Here is a 21,712-nt window from a genome sequence, read left to right on the forward strand (position 1 = left end):
GTCCCAGCCTGGATGGAAATACAATGGCAAGCAGAGGAAAGCCTGGTGTTGATAATACATGTTTTACTCATGAGTTGTTTAAACATGTACCCTAAATATTCCAGGAAAGGTGAAAGGGTCAGTCCTGGGTGGGCTGTTTGTCCATTCCCCTTACTTTCACCACCTGGGAGTTTGGGATTCCAGCCTCTTAAATAGAGACCTCCTCATCCTGTCATCAGTCCCTCCCAGTATATTTCGTGGGCTCCTCTTTCTTAAAGGTCATTCTTTGCTTCCTGTCTCCCCCTCGCTTCTCTGGGAAACCTCATCTCTACACATGGCTTCCGCTACTCCCTACCAGCAGAGAAGGGTCACTTTGGATCTTCCAGTCACATTCACTTCCTGGGCCTCCAACTCATGTGACCAGCCGCCTTTTAGCTTTATCTGCATCACAGACATAATATACTTGGAGGGTTCCAATGGTGCCTGTGATCCCTGAACCATCCATTCTCCGTCCATCCATTCCATGTGCCCAACCCAAGGAAATGTCATCACTGGTCTGTATCCATGGTCTATATCCATCAGCAACGCTAGAGTCCTTCTAGAGCTCCACTCTTCTCTTTTCTCATGCTTCTTGCATCTTATGTCCCTCGAGCCTTCATCCCCACTGCTGCTGCCTTGGATTAGATGACCATGATTTCTTCCCTAGATAGGCAAGCGCTCCCTAACCTGTCTTTGTTGTTGTTGTTTAGTCTTTAAATCAAGTCTGACTCACTCTTGGACTCCATGTCCTGTGGTTCACCAGGCTCCTCTGTCCTTGGAATTCTCAGGCAAGAATACTGGAGTGGATTGCCATTTCCTTCTCCAGGGGAGCTTCCCGACCCAGGGATCGAACCCACATCTCCTGCATTGGCAGGCACTTTCTTCACCACGGAGCCACCAGAGAAACCCTAACGTGTCTTAGGGTATCCGATATATGACCTTCTTCCACTCCGTTTTCTACCTGATGGCTTGATACTCTTCCATGAATCTCAGTCACTTTTACTATAAAAATCAGTCTCCTCTTTAAGGCCTGGTCTTGCCTCATCTTACACCACTCACTTATAGACATCCTATGCTGCAGCCACTGACAGCTGAGTCCAGTGTCCTGAACTCCTCATGATTTATCCCATCGAGCGAGTTTGCCCGTCTTCGTTTCTCTGTGCGGAAGGTATTCTCTCCCTGACTCCTGGCCCTCATCACACCAGATCCTTCTTCATCTGGTTGTGTCCCTGTGTCTTTCAAGACTCATGAAGCTTTTGCCTCTTGAAGAAGCCTTGCTACGCCCTCCACGTGGGTCAGACGTCCCTCTGTTTCTCTCTACATCAGTCTCATAGAGAAGTTTTCCTGTTGCATCATGACTGTCTTTAAAGGTTGGCAACAGAAACTAAGCCCTGTCTGGAATTCTCATTTATTTATATGTTGCTTCACTCGGGCCCAAAGTATAGGGTCAGTAAAGCTTTGGGGGAAGAAAGAAGGCATGTTATGGATACAGAAATTTAGGATTATTTAAAAGCACTTATAATGGGGACATGGTGAAGAGAAGAAGGAGAAAGTAAAAAATCTCCGGTTCCTTTCAGTTTAAAGAAAAAGTGTTCCTGCGGCAACAAGGCAGCTACATCCTCACCGTGGAGGCTGGCAAGCAGCTTCTGCTTTCAGCCGACAGCGGGGCTGAGGCCACCCTGCAGGCCGAACTCGCTGAGATCCAAGAGAAATGGAAGTCAGCAAGTGTGTGTCTGGAGGAGCAGAATAAAAAACTGGCCGGCTTGCTGCAGGTAAGTTCAGCTCTTCCCTCCTATGGGTCTCATGTGGTTTAAAATGCCCTCACAATAGTTGTGCTGCTTCCTCAATGTCGTTATCCTGTGGATCAAATAACGCTGATCATTACATCAGACCTTGCAGTATTTTGATCCCCTGTGTCTCGTTTAGGCTTTGTCCTGTCTTGCCTGAACGAGAAAAGTTTCCCAATCTTCAGCAGTTTGTCTTTCAGGAAAATCCCCCAACAAAGTAGTTTTAAAACTAAAAAGACTGTCCAAGTGATGAACTCTTGATTCATGGCCAGTGCTAAGCCAGAAGCCATGAGATGATTTTATAAATCCAGACAAGAATGCAAAGAGCAGATTCCTCTCCCTAATCTAAGACCCTAAAGTGGTTTTCGAGATTGATATCTCTTATTTTATAGCAGGGGAAAACTATCCAAGAAGACACTCTTGATTTGATCTTAGCTTATCCAAGCAAGTTGCTATAAGATAAAATCTCTAGGAGGTATATTAAGCTTGTAGTTGGATACAGACAGCATGCTGATCATACAGAAAGTTTAGGGAAATGTAGATGTATCAGACCTCCCACAATGTGCTTTTCTCCCTCACTTTCCAATTCTTTGCATAAGACACAATTAAATCAGCAGTTGAATGAAGGTATGGGGCTCTAAACTCAGATAAACCAAAGTTAAAACCATAAGAAATGAGGTAACCTGGCAAACTCAACCTATCAAAGCCTCAGTTTCCTAATCTGTAGAGTGGGTATGATCACATCTCTTTCATAAGACATTGTGAAGATTTAATGAAATAATGAAAGTGAATTATGTATCAAAGTACTTGGTACATACTGAGTATTCAACAAATGATGGCAATTACTGTTGATATTATTAACATTTTGAAACCAAACATGACTAAATACCAAAGTTTTATATATGTTGATAATCACCAACACTTTATTTAATGAGATCATTTATTAAATTTGTCCTGTCCATTTTTGAATCAAAGGTAGTAATAATAAAGTTAATAAAACACATTTTGCTTTTTTTCTCTGAATACTTAATGTTTGCACACTCATTTTTTTTTTTTCTGCTGAATTTTATTGAATAATATATTACCTTCTGTGCAGGAAGCAATGAATCAAAAATGCCTCCCAGCATATGTTAGAGAATCATTATTTGCACACAACACAATTCATCAGTAATACTATATGCCTAATTCTTTTTTCTTCATTTTTGGCTTTCAGGAAAGGATTAAAAACACTGTAAATCACTCTGTAGAGAGCATGTTAATCATATATTTTTTCTTTATTTGTGATTGACTTTTGGACACATTTCTAAGACTTACTGAGATGAGATGGCTGAGTCATTTCACTTGCTTTCCTTGCCTGTCTTGTTCATTGGCATATAAAATATCTGCTTTGATAAATGTTTACAGACCATAACATTTAGTTATTTCCTTGTAATTCATTTAGTAAAACTCTCGGTTATAGCTTTAGAATCTAATCCATCTTTGGAAAGGGGAATCCTTATTCTCTTGTTAAATTTGTATTTTTTATTTTTGGATCATACATTAGATCCTATTTACCTAAGAAAGAATTTATGGAGCTAAATTTTAATGTTTATACAGTCTCATTTTACTGTATCTTTTCACCACAGCTATGATGCTTACCTATTTTCGCTTTTAATTGAATGCTGAGTAAATATGCCAAAAATACAGTCATCTTGATTCTATGCCCTGTGTGTTTACCACCTTCACTATTATCTCTTAATTCTGTTATGAAGAATAAAAAGCTGCCCTTTTCTCTTTTTAGGTCAATGAACATTTCTTGTCCACAGGTTGAGAGATTTCAGTGTGTGAGATGATTTAATTGAGAATGTTGTTCAGCTTAAGCAGAAAGAGGGTCTGTTATCTGCCCTGACTATGCTTAGCATTGATGAACTAAGCATAGCTTGGGAAGACCAAGATATTTTAATAAAGGGAAATTGGAGCAATTCTGTCCAAAACAGACAGCTGGGACTTTTGGGTTTTGTTTTTGTTCTTTCTGGTGAATGGGAAGAAAGAATGTGGTTATATACGCTAAGAAGTTCCCCAAAGAAATTTTTTTTTTTTTTTAATGAAAATGTTGGGCCAAACTGTCAGTTTATTTAGAAACCAAAAGACATTATGAGCAAGGAGGTAAGGTGGCCATTATGTCTCAGAGAAGACAGTTGAAATAGCAACTGTGTGTTGCTATGGTGAAAATAAGGCATCAGGAGAAAAGATAGAAAGAACTCAGACAGGAAAAGATGGGTGATGAAAGATAGTCAAAAGGATAATGTGAAGAGAAATGTAGCAGGATTTGGCACTAGGCTGATGACTAAAAACAACTTAAGTTGCCTCTGGAGCTCAGTAATTCAAGTTGTGGGAGAATGAGAGGCCAGGAGTGTGGCATATCAGACAAACTTAAGGAGATTTGTTGAGTTGAATTTCTTTGGCACAGAGACCCCAGATGTGGGCTATTTGTAGATAGGGTGCTGTAAAGAATCAGGTCTCCATCATGGTTGCTCTCTTTTTTTTTTTCTTTTACTCTTCTTTTTTTAATTACCCAAGAAGTCATGTGTCTGAAAAAAAATTCAGGTAAAAACTGAAGTACAGAGAGTTAAAAAAAAATGAAATTTCCCATACATGACACCACCACTCAAATCCAAATCCTAGTACCTTTCCTAGAGGTAACCTTGGTTACCTTTGGTGTGTAATATTCTGAAACACAACCACAGCATGTATGCTTTCTTTTGTCAGCACCTAGAGATCTACCACATTCCTTACCACCATGGTCTTACCTCTTTTTCTTTAATTAATTAATTAATTTGGTTGCTCTGGGTCTTAGTTGCTAGATCTTCAATCTTTGTTGCAGCATGCGGACCTTTAGCTGTGGCATGCGGGATCCAGTTTCTTACTAGGAATCAAACCTGAGCCCCCTGCATTGGGAGCATAGTCTTAGCCCCTAGATCACCAGGGAAGTCCCAATACTCTACCTCCTTACCTGTTACATTCTCCTTCAGAGTACTGATCAGTACTGACATAGAAGAGGTACATTTAAAAATTTTGAATTCTCTTTCTTCTACTTTTTTTGCTTTTAGTTCATACTGTTTATGTATTGAATTGAATCAGAGTCAGGTTTATATTACTTTTACATTTCATATAAAATTCTCTTACCTAATATGTATTTTCACTCTGAAAGAGATTCCATATCCTCTTTTCTATCCCTTATAGTGGGTTGAGATAATGGAGACATGAGTGCAGTAATGGGTGGATTTAGGAGAGAGGCAAAGTAATGTGTTTATACTCTTACCTCTGCAGACACATTTGGATCCAGAACACATTTTTGAAAACTCATAATATTCTGGTCATTGTCCTTGCCATCTTGACACCAATCATTTCCTTGCATTCTCCCGCAGTTTTTGAGAGTTTGTGTTATTTCGGTTTTCGTAAGGAACACTGAGATATATATAGCGCCTCAGCTACTTGAAGTCACGCAGATAATGAGAAAAGTTTAGAACTCCGCTCTTCTGCTGCTGACTCCCATGGCTATGGATATGGACGCCTTTGCAGTAATCATCAGTGTAACTTTAATCCATTCTCAGGGAGTTGAGAAGAGTTTTTCTTGTTTTTCTAACTCCCTCTTCCTTAAAATTTCTTTCTCTGCCCATTCTAGGACTGGGAAAAATGTGAGAACGGAATAGCTGATTCTCTGGAGAAACTACGAACTTTCAAAAAGAGGCTTTCCCAGCCTCTCCCAGATCATCACGAAGAGCTCCACGCGGAGCAGATGTGCTGCAAGGTAAACCACTGGACTAAACTTTTGTCACCTACCTGTGCTTCTGGGCTTCCCTCGTGGCTCAGATGTTAAAAAAATCTGCCTGCAATGCAAGAGACCAGGGTTCGATCCCTGCATCGGGAAGATCCCCCGGAGAAGCAAATGGCTACCCACTCCAGTATTCTTGCCTAGACAATTCCATGGACAGAGCCTAGCAGGCTATGATCCATGGGGTTACAAACAGTCAGACACAACTGAGTGACTAACACTTCCACTTTCTTGTGCTTCTAGTGTGATGCCTTTGAAAGCATAATTCAATTGAGCTCCTGTAATTGTCTACATGTAGGTGCAAGTTTCTGTTATCTCGCATTAGGACAGGCAGCTCTGATGAAACTTGCTTATTGATTCATTGCAGTTGATGAAATTATAGGCTAGTTGATGGATTACCATGAGTGAGTCAATGAAAATATACAACACAACATTACATTTAAAACCTAGATTAAGAGCAATAAAGACAATCCTTCTAAACCGTTCACACTGGACAGTCATTCAGCAGAAGAGTCTAGTTCACATATAAAAGAGTGAGGCTTGGCAACATGGAAATTCTGTAGACCATGGTCCTTGGAGAAACACAACCTGCTCTCTAGGCTCTTATCTATAAGAAAAACAGGAACTATAAGTAGCTGATTGCACTTACTGCATTGAGACACACAGTCCTTTGTATCTTCAGGGCCCTATCAATTTAAAGATTATGATCAACACTTCAAATGGCATCTGGAAGCCAATCAGTAGCTAATACAGACCACTCCCTGCAGTGGGGGCTCACTGAGACTGACATGATTTAGTGTCTGTAGGATTTGTTCCATTCACTCCTGGGTAGCAAAGTCAAGTGCCGAGACAGCAGTTCTCTGCTGAGCAACATGCAGATCAAAACAAAGTTGTCTTTAAAGATGCTTTTTCCCTCCAATGAAACATGTCCTCATGTTCTCCAAGTCATTTGTAAATTACTGCATTGGAGTGACTATGTTTAAAACTTCACACAGACATAAATGATTTGGATTTTGATCAGTTCTCTGCTTCACTTTGTCTAAGAAGTCATAAGCCTTTAAGAAAGATTAATTTTTTAAAAATTTATATATTTATTTGGCTGCACCAGATCTTAGTTGCAGCACATGGGATCTCTAATTGAGGCATATAGAATCTAGTTCCCTGACCAGGGATTGAACCCACGCCCTCTGCATTTGGAGCTCAGAGTCTTAGCCACTGGACCACCAGGGAAGTCCCAAGAAAGATTAATTTTTAAAGAATTCCAGAAATCATTAAAAGAGTAGATATAAGAATTTTTCTTCAGTATTAAAATGTGAGGACGATCTTTGAAACGAGGCAGATTTAGGAAAAACAAAGGAAGTATACTTAATGTCATGGATGATAAGGGAGTGAAATATTATCTAGAGATGTAAAGTCAGTAGTGTGCAAAGATTAAAGAAAATTTAAGTCTGCGACTGTAAATCTATGACATATGATTAAAGAAAACTTTCAACAGGCAGGAATGGGCATTTAGTGGGCTCCTGCGTGCCCATGACTGACCAGTGTTATCTCAGTTGGCATGAAGGCAAGCTCCTAAGGACAGTCTGTTATTTCCCTTCTACAGATGTGGAAAATGAAGCAGCTAGAAGTTTCGTAACTTTTCAAAGCTGGTAATTATCAGAGTTCCCTGAATCCAAGGGCTATATTTTTATCACACAAACATCTAAAATGGAGTCCGAGAGTTTGTGAGAGTTGGTCCTTGGTGGTGGTGTTTCTTTTTTAAACCCATGTACCAAATCTGATATTTGAATTTGGGGTGGAGTTGAAAATTGGTATAAAAAGAAGAAAATCTTTACATTGATATGGCAGTTAAATATGGATACAGATACAAACAGAAATGCTGCATATTTAATACTCCTGGATGGTTTGGTGTTTCAGCCAAACACTGTTACCATGAGACCTTGTGTCCCAAAATACACAACAGTTACAAACACGCCCTGCTATTAAGTCTGGAGATTAGAAGGATGCAGTCCGGCCCAGCTTTCTGCTACTCTTTCCCCCAAACCACCTTAGCAGCAAAACAAAGCAATTACCTAGAAAATTCTGGCTAAAACCTAGTTTGCTTAAATTGCCTGAGAAGTTAGCCTCAGGCTACCGTTAATTGCCTTTGCCTTTGGAAACTTGTCTCCGGTTTGATGAGACAGAAGAGAAGGTAAAAGCCGTGTGAGATATTCTATTCATGAACGAAATTAGCTGGAATCTAAAAACATCAACAGCTGGCAAAAAGCAAGAGCTATACAAATTGTAAAACTAGTCATCTGTTCAAAGCGTTGCAAAAACTGTTGAAAAAACATTCAAATATTGTTATATGGATTTTTTTTTCCTGAAATTATTCCCCCAAAAGACAAAATACATATTTACCAGTAATTGAACAATCTCTCTTCTTCTGCAGTAAACATATTCAGTCCATTATTTTAAATCAAGTAATACACCATGGTTGGATGGCATCACCGACTCAATGGACATGGGTTTGGGTGGACTCAGGGAGTTGGTGATGGACAGGGAGGGCTGCTGTGCTGCAGTTCATAGGGTTGCAATGAGTCAGACACGACTGAGCGACTGAACTGAACTGAACTGAACTGAAATATCAGCCACACATCTTTTTAGCTACAGTGTATCAATAAGTCTGTAGCAATTGATAGTGTTAGAAGATGAGAATTAAATCTAGTAGTTTGGATTTTTGTAAAGTATTTCACAAACATGATTGGTCACTTGAGACAAAGGTAAAGGATTTTATGAAGCTGACTTAAAAGTAAATAAGATCAATGCGGTGATGAAACTTGAACTAGGAAAGACAATCAGAAGCCGTCAGTGAAGTGGAAAATAGATCTTTATTTCCAGTTAGAAAAGATTCTGTAAGCAACCTGGTACTATATCAGAAGAACCTGGCAAATTATCAGATTATGTAGGAAGCAAATAAAGTGTTGAGTTGGCCAAAAAGTTCATTCAGGTTTTTTCATAACATCTGATGGAAAAACCTGAATGAACTTTTTGACCAACCTAATAGATACCAGTTTGGGTGTTCAAATAGAATGGAATGGAAAGGTAATGATGTCAAGTGCCAGTACCAGGTCACTTTAGTTGTGTTTAACTCTTTGAGACTCTATGGACTGTAGCCCGCCAGACTCCTCTGTCCTTGGGATTCTCCAGGCAAGAATACAGGGTTGACATGCCCTCCTCCAGGGGATCTTTCTGACCCAGAGATCAAACCTGAGCCTCATGTCTGCCGCATTCCCAGGTGCCATCTGGAAGCACAGAGACATCAAGAGGGGATTTCAAATACACTTGAGAAATTGGTGATGACAGATGCCCATGGGTATTCAAGTTTTGTGCTTTTTTTTTTTTTTTTTTTTAATCTAGGAATTAGAAAACGCAGTTGGGAGCTGGACAGATGACTTGGCACAGCTGACAGTGCTGAAGAAGGCTCTCTGTGCTTACATCAGTGAAGATGATATCTCCATCCTTAACGAACGCATGGAGCTTTTGCAGAGGCAGTGGGAAGAACTATGCCACCAGGTGAGACAAACTCTAGGCACTCGGCATCTGCTCAGAAAGGCTGAGAACTAGACGATGATTTGAAATGTCTGCGGCTGTATCCACATTTGGACCTGTCCCAATTTTATAGAGGAAAACTCTGGGCCTATTATGACAATACTTCAAATTTAGACAATTATATCTTAACACTCTATTTTAAATGCATCCAAACTGGATTCTCTTGCTCTTTCTTTTACTGGCTGTCAAAATATTTTTAAAAGGAAGTACAGTTATGTGGTTCATAGATGTGGTTTTGCTAGGTAGATATTGGTGGTCTCTTTCATACTTAAAACAGGTAAAAAAGCATGGTTTTATTTGCAGTTTTAGCTGATGCTATGAGTGGTTTGTATGTGTATGCATGCTCAGTCACTTCAGTTGTGTCCAACTCTTTGCAACCCCAGGGATCATAGCCCACCAGACTGCTCTGTCCATGGGGTTTTTCCTGGCAAGAATACTGGAGTGGGTTTCCATGTCCTCCTCCAGGCGATATTCTTGACCCAGAGATCAAACCCATATCTCCTGCATACGGGAAGATTCTTTACTGCTGAACCACTGGGGAAGCCTGGTTTTGTACATTTAACATTTCTAATTGCTTTTGATTTATGATAGTTGTTTCCAAATAATTCATGGGTGTATGATATTTTTACCTATACTTTACTCATTTAGTAAGTGCATTCTGAGTGCGTGTGGGATAAGTCACTTCAGTTGTGTCCAACTCTTTGCAACACTATGGACTGTCGCTCATCAGGCTCCTCTGTCCATGGAGTTCTCCAGGCAAGAACACTGGAATGGGCTGCCATGCCCTCCTCCAGGGGATCTTCCTGACCCAGGGATCAACCTGCATGTTCTACATCTGCTGCATTGGCAAGCGGGTTCTTCCCCACTAGTGCCCCTGGGAAGCCCACGTTCTATGTGCACGATACCTTAAAAGAGATCCCAGATTGGGTTTTGATTTGGAAATGAAAGAGAAAGATTGCTGGAATGACAAGGAGTAGACTCTCAAGGTAAATAAGAATAATAGGGCCTATAAGTAAAGAATGGCTCTGACTTATGGCCTTGAGATCATACATTTCAGGAAGCAGGAACCATGTCTGTAGGGTTTCTTACTGTATCTTCATTGCCTTGCCTGGCACAAAATAGGTTATGATGCATATTTGTTAAATGAATCAGTCACATTAATTATTGTAAATTTCACAAGCTATAGTAGATGTCCCTACTGTGTAGTTTACCATTGAGCTGAGACTAAAATCTGTTAAAAAGAACTTATACAGTGAAGAGGAAAACCAGGTCTAAGTAAAACGATATACAAAAATGTAAGCAAACTAAGGACAGTGTGGACTGCAGAGAATAAAGGAAGTGCTTAGTGAACTGGATAAATCTTGAATTGAGTGCTGAGATCAGAGTGGGACAGATGGCTTGGTGTAGGGGGAAAAGTGGATGTGTTCTAAGGTTGCAGCTTGAAAAAGGTACAGGATTAGAGCAGAGAGAGAACCTGGAAGGAGAAAGGTAGCTATTGGAAGGATGAACTGGAGAAAAATTCTGGAGCACAACTGGCAAATGCGTGTGTGTGTGTGCGCGCACGCTTTTAAAAGAAAGAATTGTAAGAGGTGATTTTCATTAAGCACGTTAATGATTTGCATTCAAAATTCACTTAGCCAACTTTTCCCAGGGCTGTACATTCTCAGTGAACCCAGTGAGAAACTTAAATGGAGTGTGTTGATATTCGTCACACTTTATTCTTTTCTGAGTCTTCAATCCAGAATCTATACCATCTAGTAAATTAGTGTATACTTTTTAATGTCAAGATTTTATCACAGCATATATAAATAAAAGATATTTGGTGGATATAGTCATTCAAGAATGATCACAGCAATCTTAAGTTACCCTTTTGAGCTTTATTCATCTGTTTTTCTTAAAACTGAGACAAGTCCAGCACTGCTTGCTGACTCAGTACTTTTTAGTAGATCGTGTGAAATGAATTAGACTATATCCATTTCTCTAGCTAATTGAGGTCTGTGAAGCTTTGAGAGAGATAACACTTTAAATACTGGCTCCCATCACCTTCCCAAACCTACCATGAAATTCTCTACCCCAAGATCTTGCTCAGGCCATTCTTCTTGCCTGAACTTCCTGCCTAGACTGTTCATTCCTTATTTTTTGATTTTCTGATCTATCCTCTTCTCTTGAATTCCACCACTCCTGTGATGCCACTGTTTGAGATGCTCAAATCTCTGTGTTTTCCTGTTCCTCTGAACTCCCAACTAAGTTTTGGTTTGTGCCATCAGGTGACAGTACTCTCTTCTTCTGTTCCTCCCTTCTTCTCCTTTTTATGTTTGCGACTTGATTTGAAGACTATGAAGCTCTTGAGGACAAATGTTTTCTTTGCATCTCCAGTACCTAGAGCAGTTGAGGGTTCATTTATACTGTTGATCATCAAGATAGGACTTTAGGACATTTATTTTATTTCTTACATTCCTTTAAATGTAAAATAATGACAAGGCTTCTGAATATTTTGGAGGGTGAGACGATTATGAGTATGTAATAATACTTTTTGGCTTAGGAAGACTAGTACTATGTAAGAAAACCATTGTGTATAGAGGATGCTCACTTCCAGTTATAAGCTGAACAATTTAAAGGAATTTAATGTCCAGCATGGGGACTATAGTCAACAGATCAGATTATATACTTTAAAGCTGTTAACAGAGTATATCTTAAATGTTCTCACCACACATCAAATAATGGTAATTATGTGAAGTGCTGGAAGGGTTGATTAACCTTGTGGTAATCATTTCACAGTATATATGAGTATCAAATCATCACATTGTACATCTTAAATTTGCATAATGTTATATGTCATCTATATCTCACTAAAGCTAGAAAAGGAAAAAATGTTATGTTGTAACATTGCTCAGCAGACTTACATATAGCTAGGCCACAGTCTGTTTAGAAATACATTTTGAAAGCACCTGTTGATCATATCACATTCTGTGAAGAGATTAATACCTTGCACCTGTGAGTAGACCAAGACAAGTTAAAAAAAAAAAAAAAGAGGAAGCAGAAACAGTGTTTCTAGAAACCTTCTATATTGAGTGTCTTAAGGCCTGAAGCTGAAACATACCCATCCTCACATTGCTTCAGTCTAAAGATTCCCTTGTAGCTCAGTTGGTAAAGAGTCGGCCTGCAATGCAGGAGACCTAGGTTTGATTCCTGAGTTGGGAAGATCCCCTGGAGAAGGAGATGGCTACCCACTCCAGTATTCTTGCCTAGAGAATCCCATGGACGGAGGAGCCTGGCAGCCTGGCAGTCTATGGGTTTGCAAGAGTCAGTCACGACTGAGCGGCCAGCTAAGCACAGCACACAATTAAATCAGCAAGAGTTTAGTCATGTGGATTCATACCAACGTTGCCAGGATATAACCGGAAGGAGAAGTATAGACCAGCTACTACTTTTTGAGTTAGTGTTTCCGGAGAACTTCTGTCAAGCATGAAACCACAAAAGGAAATGAGCTGGTGCCTATGTCTCACTTTAAAAAATTAAAAACTTTAGCGAAACAAGGCATAATCCCCTTGTTAAAGACCGAGTAGTGTGTTCATCTTCCAATGAAAGCAACTGGTGAGAAGGATGAACTGACTGGGGCTCAAGACGAGGAGGAGAGGGCCGCCCTGTGCGTGAACACTGCAGAGTTGAGGTAACGGAAATGCGTCCTACCTTCAAGTAGAACCCCTGAAAGGATTGTTGTGCCTGTGGATCGTCAACCCTTCTATTTGCTTTCATTCCTACTTTGGTTTGTAGAGCTGTGTGTAATTCCAGCTGAGATATAAGTACATCATCATTGTAATTGCTCGGTGTTCTTTCAGATTGTCATGGTAAAAATATTTGAGGCAGAAGAGGATGTGTTTCCTGTTCAGCTGCCTCACACTCTGGAGGTTTTCGCTGGTGTTTGTCAGCTGTTGGCAGTGCAATGTGTTTAAACCCTTGAGAAAACATAAATATGTGCTAAACTGATAAGTAAGTTGAGGGCTTCCACTGAACTCAAAGAACACACCAAAAGGAAAACGCTGTCCCCATTATTAATTTAAATCTTTTGAAAAGCTTTTGGTACCAGTTTGTAACCACTGTATATGGCCTACCTGTTCCTTCTTTCAGCTGCTACTCTGCGTAAGCAAGTAAAATGAAAATAACAGTTGCATGGTGTGTGAAAAAGACGAGAAACATGTATTCAAGCTGCTTCATGAACACATGAGTGTCGAAGAGAAAAAAGTGTTAAAAACGCAAATTTTGTATATAGTTGTACTAGTCTACTAGTAGTAATAGCAGTTGACTAGGATTAACTTTTGTTGGGCTTCCCTGATCCTCAGGTGGTAAAGTATCCACCTGCAATGCAGGAGACACAGGAGACCTAGGTTCGATCCCAGGATTGGGAAGATCTCCCAGAGGAGGGCATGGCAACCCAGTCCAGTATTCATGCTCGGAAAATCTCATGGACAGAGGAGCCTGGTGGTCTGTGATCCATGATGTTGCAAAGAATCAAACATGACTGAAGTGACTGAGCATTTAACTTTTGTTAGCTCTTTAGGATGTACTGGTCACTTTCTTGAATTGTTTTCTTGTTTGAAGAATATATTCTATTATGAGCCTACAGTGTTCCAGTGCATAAGACATTTCATATAGCAGACACGTGTTTACTGCAAACCATAAACATTTGTTTAATGAAATTTGGGACAAATGGAAGATTAATTTACAAACAATGAAAATAAAGCTTAAGAAAGATGAATAATCTTGCCCCGGTCATAATCAGTAATAAGTGATAGAGGTTATTTTTGAATCTCATCTGTATCTGGTATTTGATCATAACATTATAATGCAACGTGTATCAAAAACTCAAGCTTTGCTGGTCAACGTGGCCCTCAGATGTGTCTGACCTCCTCTCGCCCTGTCTCTGAAAAGAGGGTAATACCTACCTCTCAAAAGAAGTAGATAATATTTTCTGTTGTGTGGTTGTCTTCCCTGCAGTGTTGTTGCTAAAGCCTTGGAATTTATTCTTGCTTATGGCCAGGATTTGAGGGAAGACTCAGAGGTACCACACATAGCAGAACTATTCATCGTCTGAAGTCTGAAGGGCAGGGCTTTCTAACTTTGTATGGAAAACAGTTGCTTTGGGCAATTTCAACTATGAAAATATAGTTTCAGCTTGGATGGCAGTCAAAGCAAAGATTGTAATATTAGAGTGATTCTGATATTCTGTGAATGAAAAAGAAACCTATGTCCACCAGAAAGTTCAAAATCTTAGCATTCCAGCAGGTGGAAATATACTCTGCTGTCAGAGGTTGAGAGGAAAGTGGTGCTGGAGGAATCATGCTCTTCAGGACTGTCTTGGTAGAACTTAATATAGGTGAGATTTGTCTCTAAAACTTTTAATCTGTGTTTTTTTTTTTTTTCCCATTCCCATCAATACCCACAATAAGTAAATGCACTATTGTTCTTCCTTGAAGAAAAACTGAATTATACCAATGGGGAAGTACTTAATGGATTCCTAAGTGTCACCTCTACCCAGAGAAAATTTTATTTTAAAATATCATATTAACTCAAAAGAGTGAATTTCTAACGGTAACATTTCAAAATTTATGGCAGGATGTAGGGTTTGCTCTCTAGGCAGTTCAGTAAGCTGGACCTGGCAAGAATATCCTGGGCTTATAGTCTAATTCTCAACTTTGTTTTTCTTTTTTTTTTGAGAAAATTTCTTCAATATCTTTTTTTCAACTTTTTTAAATGGAAATATAGTTAATTTACAATGTTGTGTTAGTTTCAGTTTTTTAGAACAGTGATTCAGAATATATGTGTGTGTGTATATATATATATAATTTTTCAGATTATTTTCCATTTTCAGTTATTATAAGATTGAATATTGTTCTGTGTCCTATACAGTAGGGCATTGTCAGTTATCTATTTTATGTATAGTAGTGTATATATGATAATTCCCTCCCCTCAGTCAGTTTCTTTTGGTAACCATAAGTTTTTTTTCTATGTCGGTTAATCTATTTTCTGTTATGTAAGATCATTTATATAATTTTTTTTAGATTCCACATGTAAGCAGTATCATATAATATTTTCCTTTCTGTGACTTACTTCACTTAATATGATAATCTCTAAAGCCATTCATGTTACTTCAAAGTCATTATTTTGTTATCTTTTATGGCTAAGAATAATTCATCTGTTGATGAACACTTAGGTTGCTTCCATGTCTTGGCTATTCTAAATAGTGATGCTTTGGACATAGGGGTACATTTATCTTTTCGAATTACATCTATGCCCAGGAGTGAAGCTGCAGGATCTTACAGCAGCTCTATTTTTAGTTTTGAAAGAACCTCCATAATGTTCTCCATAGTGGCTACACCAACTTACATTCCCACCAACAGTGTAGGAAGGATCCTTTTCCATACTTTCTCTAACATTTATTATTTGTAGACTTTTTGATGATAGTCATTCTGACCAGTGTGAGTTGATACCTCATTGCAGTTCTGATTTGCATTTCTCTAATGATTAGTTATATTGAACATTTTTCATATGCCTGTCAGCCATCTCTATGTCTTCTTTAGAGAAATGTCTATTTAGATCTTCTGCTTATTTGTTGATTGAGTTTCTTTCTTTCTTTTTTTTTTTATTGAGCTGTGTGAGCTGGTCATATATTTTGGAAATTAATCCCTTGTCAGTTTCATTGTTTACAAATATTTTCTTCTATTCTGTAGGTTGCCTTTTCATTTCGTTTATGGTTTCCTTTGCTGTGCAAAAGTTCTTAAATTTAGTTAGATCCCATTTGTTTATTTTATAGTATTCAGTTTTACATTTAGGTCTTTAATCCATTTTGAGTTGATTTTTGTAGATGGTGTTAGAGAATGTTCTAATTTCATCCCATGTAGCTGCCCAATTTTCCCATCAACATGTATTGAAGAGACTGTCCTTTCTCCATTGTATATTCTTGCCTCCTGTGTTGTAGATTAATTGACCACAGGTGCACGGGTTTATTTCTGGGCTTTCATTGAACCATGTGCCTGTTTTTGTGCCAGTACCATACTGTTTTCATTACTGTAGCTTTGTAGTGTAGTCTGAAGTCAGAGAGCCTGATTCTTCCAGCTTTGTTTTTCTTTCTCAAGATTTCTTTGACTGTTCAGTCTTTTGTGTTTCCATACAAATTTTGAATTTTTTTATCCCAGTTGTGTAAAAAATTCCACTGGTGATTTGATAGGGATTACACTGACTCTGTAGATTGTGTTGGATAGTATGGTCATTTAACAATATTGATTCTTCCAATCCAAAAACACAGTATTTTTTCCCATCTCTTTGTGTAGTCTTCAGTTTCCTTCATCAGCATCTTACAGTTTTCAGAGTACAGATCTTTTGCTTCCTTATGAAGGTTTATTCCTAGGTATTATATTCTTTTTCATGTGATTAGCTCCCATTCTTTTCTAAGATGCAGAATCACAGAGATTTGGGGCTGTGAGGGACCTTGAATATTATTTACCTAATCAATAACAGAGCCAACCCTAGACAGAATTGCTAACTAGGAAATATATGACACTTTAGAAATATTTTCACATTCATTTGAAAAAGAAAATTCATTCAGAAATCATTGAAAAGTAAAATAGATCTATGGAAAAAAGAATATATTTATTAAAGCAAAATGTAGCAAAATGTTAACAGTTTTAGTCTAGGGAGTATGTCATAGCTGTTTACCACACGATTCCTTCAACTTTTCTGTATGTTTGATGTTTTTCATAATTAAATGTTAGTGTAAAAAGGAAAATTGAGAGATAAGTGTTTAATGCAGTGAGATGAATGTCAGAAGTCTAGCATTATCATCTTGACTGTACAGAATGTCTGCAAAAGTGGATCATCTTCTTGCCACTCAAATAACATTGTATTTCGCTAACATGCAGTTAAACTCAACTAGAAGCATTCCATAGTATCTCAACCAGTACTGCAAAGACACGAGTATTATGAAGTCAGAAAAGTTTAGAATTCTCAAAAGGATCATTTCAGACCTAGAAATAAGAAAATAAATCCATTATATCTACAATGTATAACAACAAAGAAAAGTCAGTAATAAAAATTTTTAAAAATTAAGAAATGAACATGGAATTTGATCAGACAGTTCTCCAAAGAAGTCAGACAAATGGTTAAGAACATGAAAAGATTCTCAATATCATTAGCCTTCAGGGAAATGCAAATCAAAACCACAGTGAAATATCATTTTATATACACTAGGATGACTGTAATCCAAAAGACAGATAATGACAGGTATTGGTGAGGATATGAAGAAATTGGAACCCTACTGCTAGTGGGAATGTAAAATGGTATAGGCATTTAGAAAACAATCTATAGTGTTACCGTACAACTCAGCAAGTCTACTCCTGGGTACACACCCCAAGAGAAATGAAATTTATGTCCACACAAACACTTGCACTCAAATGTTCATAGCAGCATTATTCATAACAGCCCAAAAGTGGACACAACTCACATGTTCATTGGTAGATGAATTGAAAAATAAAATGTGCTATGTGCTATGCTTAGTCACTCAGTCGTGTCCAACTCTTTGTGATCCCATGGACTGTAGCCCTCCAGGCTCCCCTGTTCATGGGGGTTCTCCAGGCAAGAATACTCGAGTGGCTTGCCATGGCCTCCTCCAAGGAATCTTCCCAACCCAGGGATCGAACCCAGGTCTCCTGCATTGCAGGCAGATTCTTTACCAGCTGAGCCACAAGGGAATCCCCAAAAATGTGCTATACCCACTTGAAAAAAATATATTCAGCAATTAAAAAGAATGAAGTACTGATGCATGCTCCAGTGGATGGACCTTAAAAACATTATGCGAAGTGAAAGGAGTGAGTCACGAAGATCACATACCAATTGATTCTGATTATGTGAAATGTCCAGAAGAGATAAATGCATAGAGATAGAAAGTAGAGTAAGGTTGGGAGGAAGATGCTGGGGTAGGCAAGGGAGTGAGTTCTGGGGTGGGGCAGGGGCTGGGTGTTGTATTAATGAAAATGTTACAACACTGATTGTGCTGGTAGTTGTAAAACTCTGTTAATATTCCAAAAAACCACTGAGTTGTACACTTTATAAACAGACAAATTGTATGGTGTGGAAATTACATCTCAGTAAGGCTGTTATGTGAAAAAGAAAAGAAACAAGGGTACATAAATAAAAAAGAAAATAAACAGGGGTATAAAAGAATTTGCTCAAAGTAAAGTGATCAGGATAGAGCTGATCAGGAACTGAGCCTCTCCTGCTCTGTCCCTTGGTCCACCCTCTCCAGACACCTGATGCTCAACTAATTCTGCCTTCTTTCCTTCCTTCCTTTCTTCCCTATTTTTCTTTCTTTTCCCTTTTCCTTCCTTCTTTTGTCTTTTCTTTTTTTCCCCGCCCATTCCCTTCCCCCTTTCCTTATTCTTCTCTTGTTTCTTGCTTATATATTTTTTAGTTAAAGTACATTCAGTGATCCCGTATCATAGCTGCAGAACCAATTGTAGTGAGAAGCTGGATTGTTGAGAACCTTTTATAAGAGAACATACCTGTGGCTCTTGGGAGGGAAGTAGAGGATTCACTGTCTCCCACTCACACTTAATAGCAAATCCTGGTTGTGAAACTCACTAGGCTAGAGCAGTATCCCGGGACTGAGCCTCCAGGAACAGCAGCCTAAAGAGATCCACAACCACTGCTCGTCTTAGTCCACCCAACCCATTTGCTTCGTCCCTCAGGCCGTGAGTCCCACTCTGATTATCCTGTTGCGTTTTCTCCCATTTTGAACTTTTCAGCTCTCCTTAAGGCGACAGCAAGTAAGTGAGAGATTGAATGAGTGGGCCGTCTTCAGTGAAAAGAACAAGGAGCTTTGCGAATGGCTGACTCAGATGGAAAGCAAGGTTTCTCAGAATGGAGACATTCTCATTGAAGAAATGATTGAGAAGCTCAGGAAGGTAACAGATGTGTGGCTACATGTGTTTTACTCTTTGTAGTGTTTAGGCATTGGTACAGAAAATGGCCTTACTCCTAGTTATTTCCCTGACAAAGGAGCACTCTTACAAACACTTCATCTTTTTAATATGAAATCAATGTGCCTGGAAAGGCCTCCTTGACATATAAATCATATGGAATATTTTCAATTTGTGATGAAATAGATTGTCTGCTGATAGATAATGTTCAGTTTTTTTGGATTTTATCTGCCTGTTCAGTAGGAATTATTTATGTGTGTTAGTTTTCTTTGTTTTTAATCAGAGTATAATTGATTTACTGTCTGTTTTTAAAGAGGTAAAAATCACTAGAGAGGAACTAAAAGAAAAAATTCCTAGGACCCATTAAACTGACATTTTCTCTATAAAACATGATTTATAGACAGTTACAGGACTGAGGACTCTTCTGGGAATTTTACCTTCATATTAATTTCAAGTTATATATGATGATGAAAGTATTTTTTTTATGTTCAAATGGATCCAGAATGCTTTTCATGTCTATATAGGATTGGTCAGATTTAATAGCATTTTAAAGTGTTTTTGATGGTTCCAGTGATGTTTCCACACTGCATTTGAACAGTTAATCATTTTAATTTTATATTCCTCTTAAGCACGTATTGCCTTCTGAAATACAGTGCATGTTCCTGATTTGTTTGTTATCTGTCTACACTGGAAGGAAGCCCCACTGGATTGTAAGCTTTATGGGAACAGGAACTTCGTCAGTTTTGTTCACTGCTGTAGCTCCCGACTTCTCAGAAGTACTCAGCCATTATTTATTGAATAAATAAGCAATAGCTTCACTCATTCTGAAAAGAAATATAAATAAGTATTAGGAAAAACTATCTTTGTCTATGAAGTTATTTATATTATATGTCGGCTTTGGGAATTGTATTTTTTTTTCCTCTATGGGTGTGCACAGGCACATACACAGAAAAACAAAAACTCTGAAGCGAAGATGTGATATTAATAACTTTACAGGTTTACACTTAAAAGTGCAAGTTCTAAGCATCAGCATTTCTATTGGGTCCGAATAACCCAATAGAACATCTTATGGAAAAACCCAGATGAACTTTTTGATTAACCCAATGTATTTAATATTGTAAAACTTTAAAATGTGGATTGAGACAATACGTATTTCACTCAAACATCTGTAACAGTTCTGCCCTTTGCTGGTTTATGGGTGTCAGAAATTGTTCTCTTAGACATGATTAATGTAATAGGTTTTATAGTGAAATTTGCTATAGAATAAATTTTGACCAAGCGTATTTATACTCCAATTGATTTTATCACGAAATTTAAGATCCATGTTTTGGGGGTATGGAAAAAACTGTCTCTTGAGCAAAATGCAATCATAATTTAAAATTTAGAAAAACTGTACCTTGACACACAGATAATTTTGTTATATTGTTTAGTAACATTTAAAATATCAACTATACCATTTTGTATATATATATAATAAGTTAAGGACTCTGAAAATATCTTCATGAGCTTGCACCATGTGGTGTCTCTTTTGTAAAGAAAAAGAATAGTCTTGGTAATTTTTTCAACTTAGGATAAAGAAATTAATAAACAGACTGTAACTATGATATGGGTACCTCCTGGCATTGACACTCAGCATTTTGCTTTAAAAGACAACCTAGACAGATTATTTTACTATAAATACTGTTCTAGGGTTGGAGTAATTCCATTGACATTAAACGTTTCTCAGTAAAATGATCTCAAATTTGTAATGCCATATTGTAACTATTAATAAGCATTCATTTCATTGGTCTTTGATTCCCACGGAGTTGAAGTAACATAGAAGGGTGAGTGGGTGGGGTACTGAGCCTGAGGACAGCATTCAACCCTGAATAGAATGAAATTTCACCGGCTCCTCCCATTCTTTGGGGGCCCTTTTTACTGACTTGAAAAGGTAGCGCTGTTCCCGAGGGAATTTTAGAGCCATAGAAGGTTAAAATACCCATATCCTTATAATACCTGTGTTTGTATGTTATTTTGCTGAGAAAATATTTGCTGCCTGCCTAACAGAAGCTTAAGCCAAAAATGAAAAAGTTGATTCTAAATTTTGGATGCTGTCACTATGGCAGGGAAGTAAGAGGACCATTGGTCCAGAGGCTGGGGGGAGGGAAGAGGGAGACAGATAGGGGTCAAGAGGAGATGGCCTTTATCATCCCTTAAATCATACTGTTCAGTGGTCTATCTCAGTTACCTTACTATAGACCGTACTGAGAGCCTGTCCTGCTTACCTAAAACAGTCTTTAGGAGGAGCTCCTATAGAAACTGGGTAAATGAGGGAGATTTGAGGCCCATTGATCCTCTAAGACTAATAAAGGTCATTATTCTTGAGACTTATGTCAATGATTTATGGTATTGTAAAATCAGTATTTTACATTGTATAGAGGATAGCTCCTTAAAATGAAAGTAATCTTTTAAAACATTCTGTGCAAGTAACAATTGAAATTCACACACACACGCACATACACATATATATTTAGATATACATACTTGCAGAC

General features: G+C 38.3%; 1 protein-coding gene across 11 annotated transcripts in view; it reads left to right on the forward strand.

Moving 5' to 3' along the window:
• The window catches only part of SYNE1 (spectrin repeat containing nuclear envelope protein 1), a 471,391-nt gene that overhangs the window by 384,579 nt on the left and 65,100 nt on the right, over positions 1-21,712 (forward strand). For all 11 annotated transcript variants that reach the window (XM_065931098.1, XM_065931099.1, XM_065931094.1 and 8 more), the window contains 4 exons: positions 1,596-1,790; positions 5,470-5,595; positions 9,019-9,174; positions 19,008-19,166. In XM_065931098.1, the coding sequence (XP_065787170.1) occupies positions 1,596-1,790; positions 5,470-5,595; positions 9,019-9,174; positions 19,008-19,166 (636 nt within the window). The remainder of the gene's footprint in view (positions 1-1,595; positions 1,791-5,469; positions 5,596-9,018; positions 9,175-19,007; positions 19,167-21,712) is intronic.

Source organism: Muntiacus reevesi, chromosome 3, assembly GCF_963930625.1.
Source record: "Muntiacus reevesi chromosome 3, mMunRee1.1, whole genome shotgun sequence".
NCBI classification, from domain to species: domain Eukaryota; kingdom Metazoa; phylum Chordata; class Mammalia; order Artiodactyla; family Cervidae; genus Muntiacus; species Muntiacus reevesi.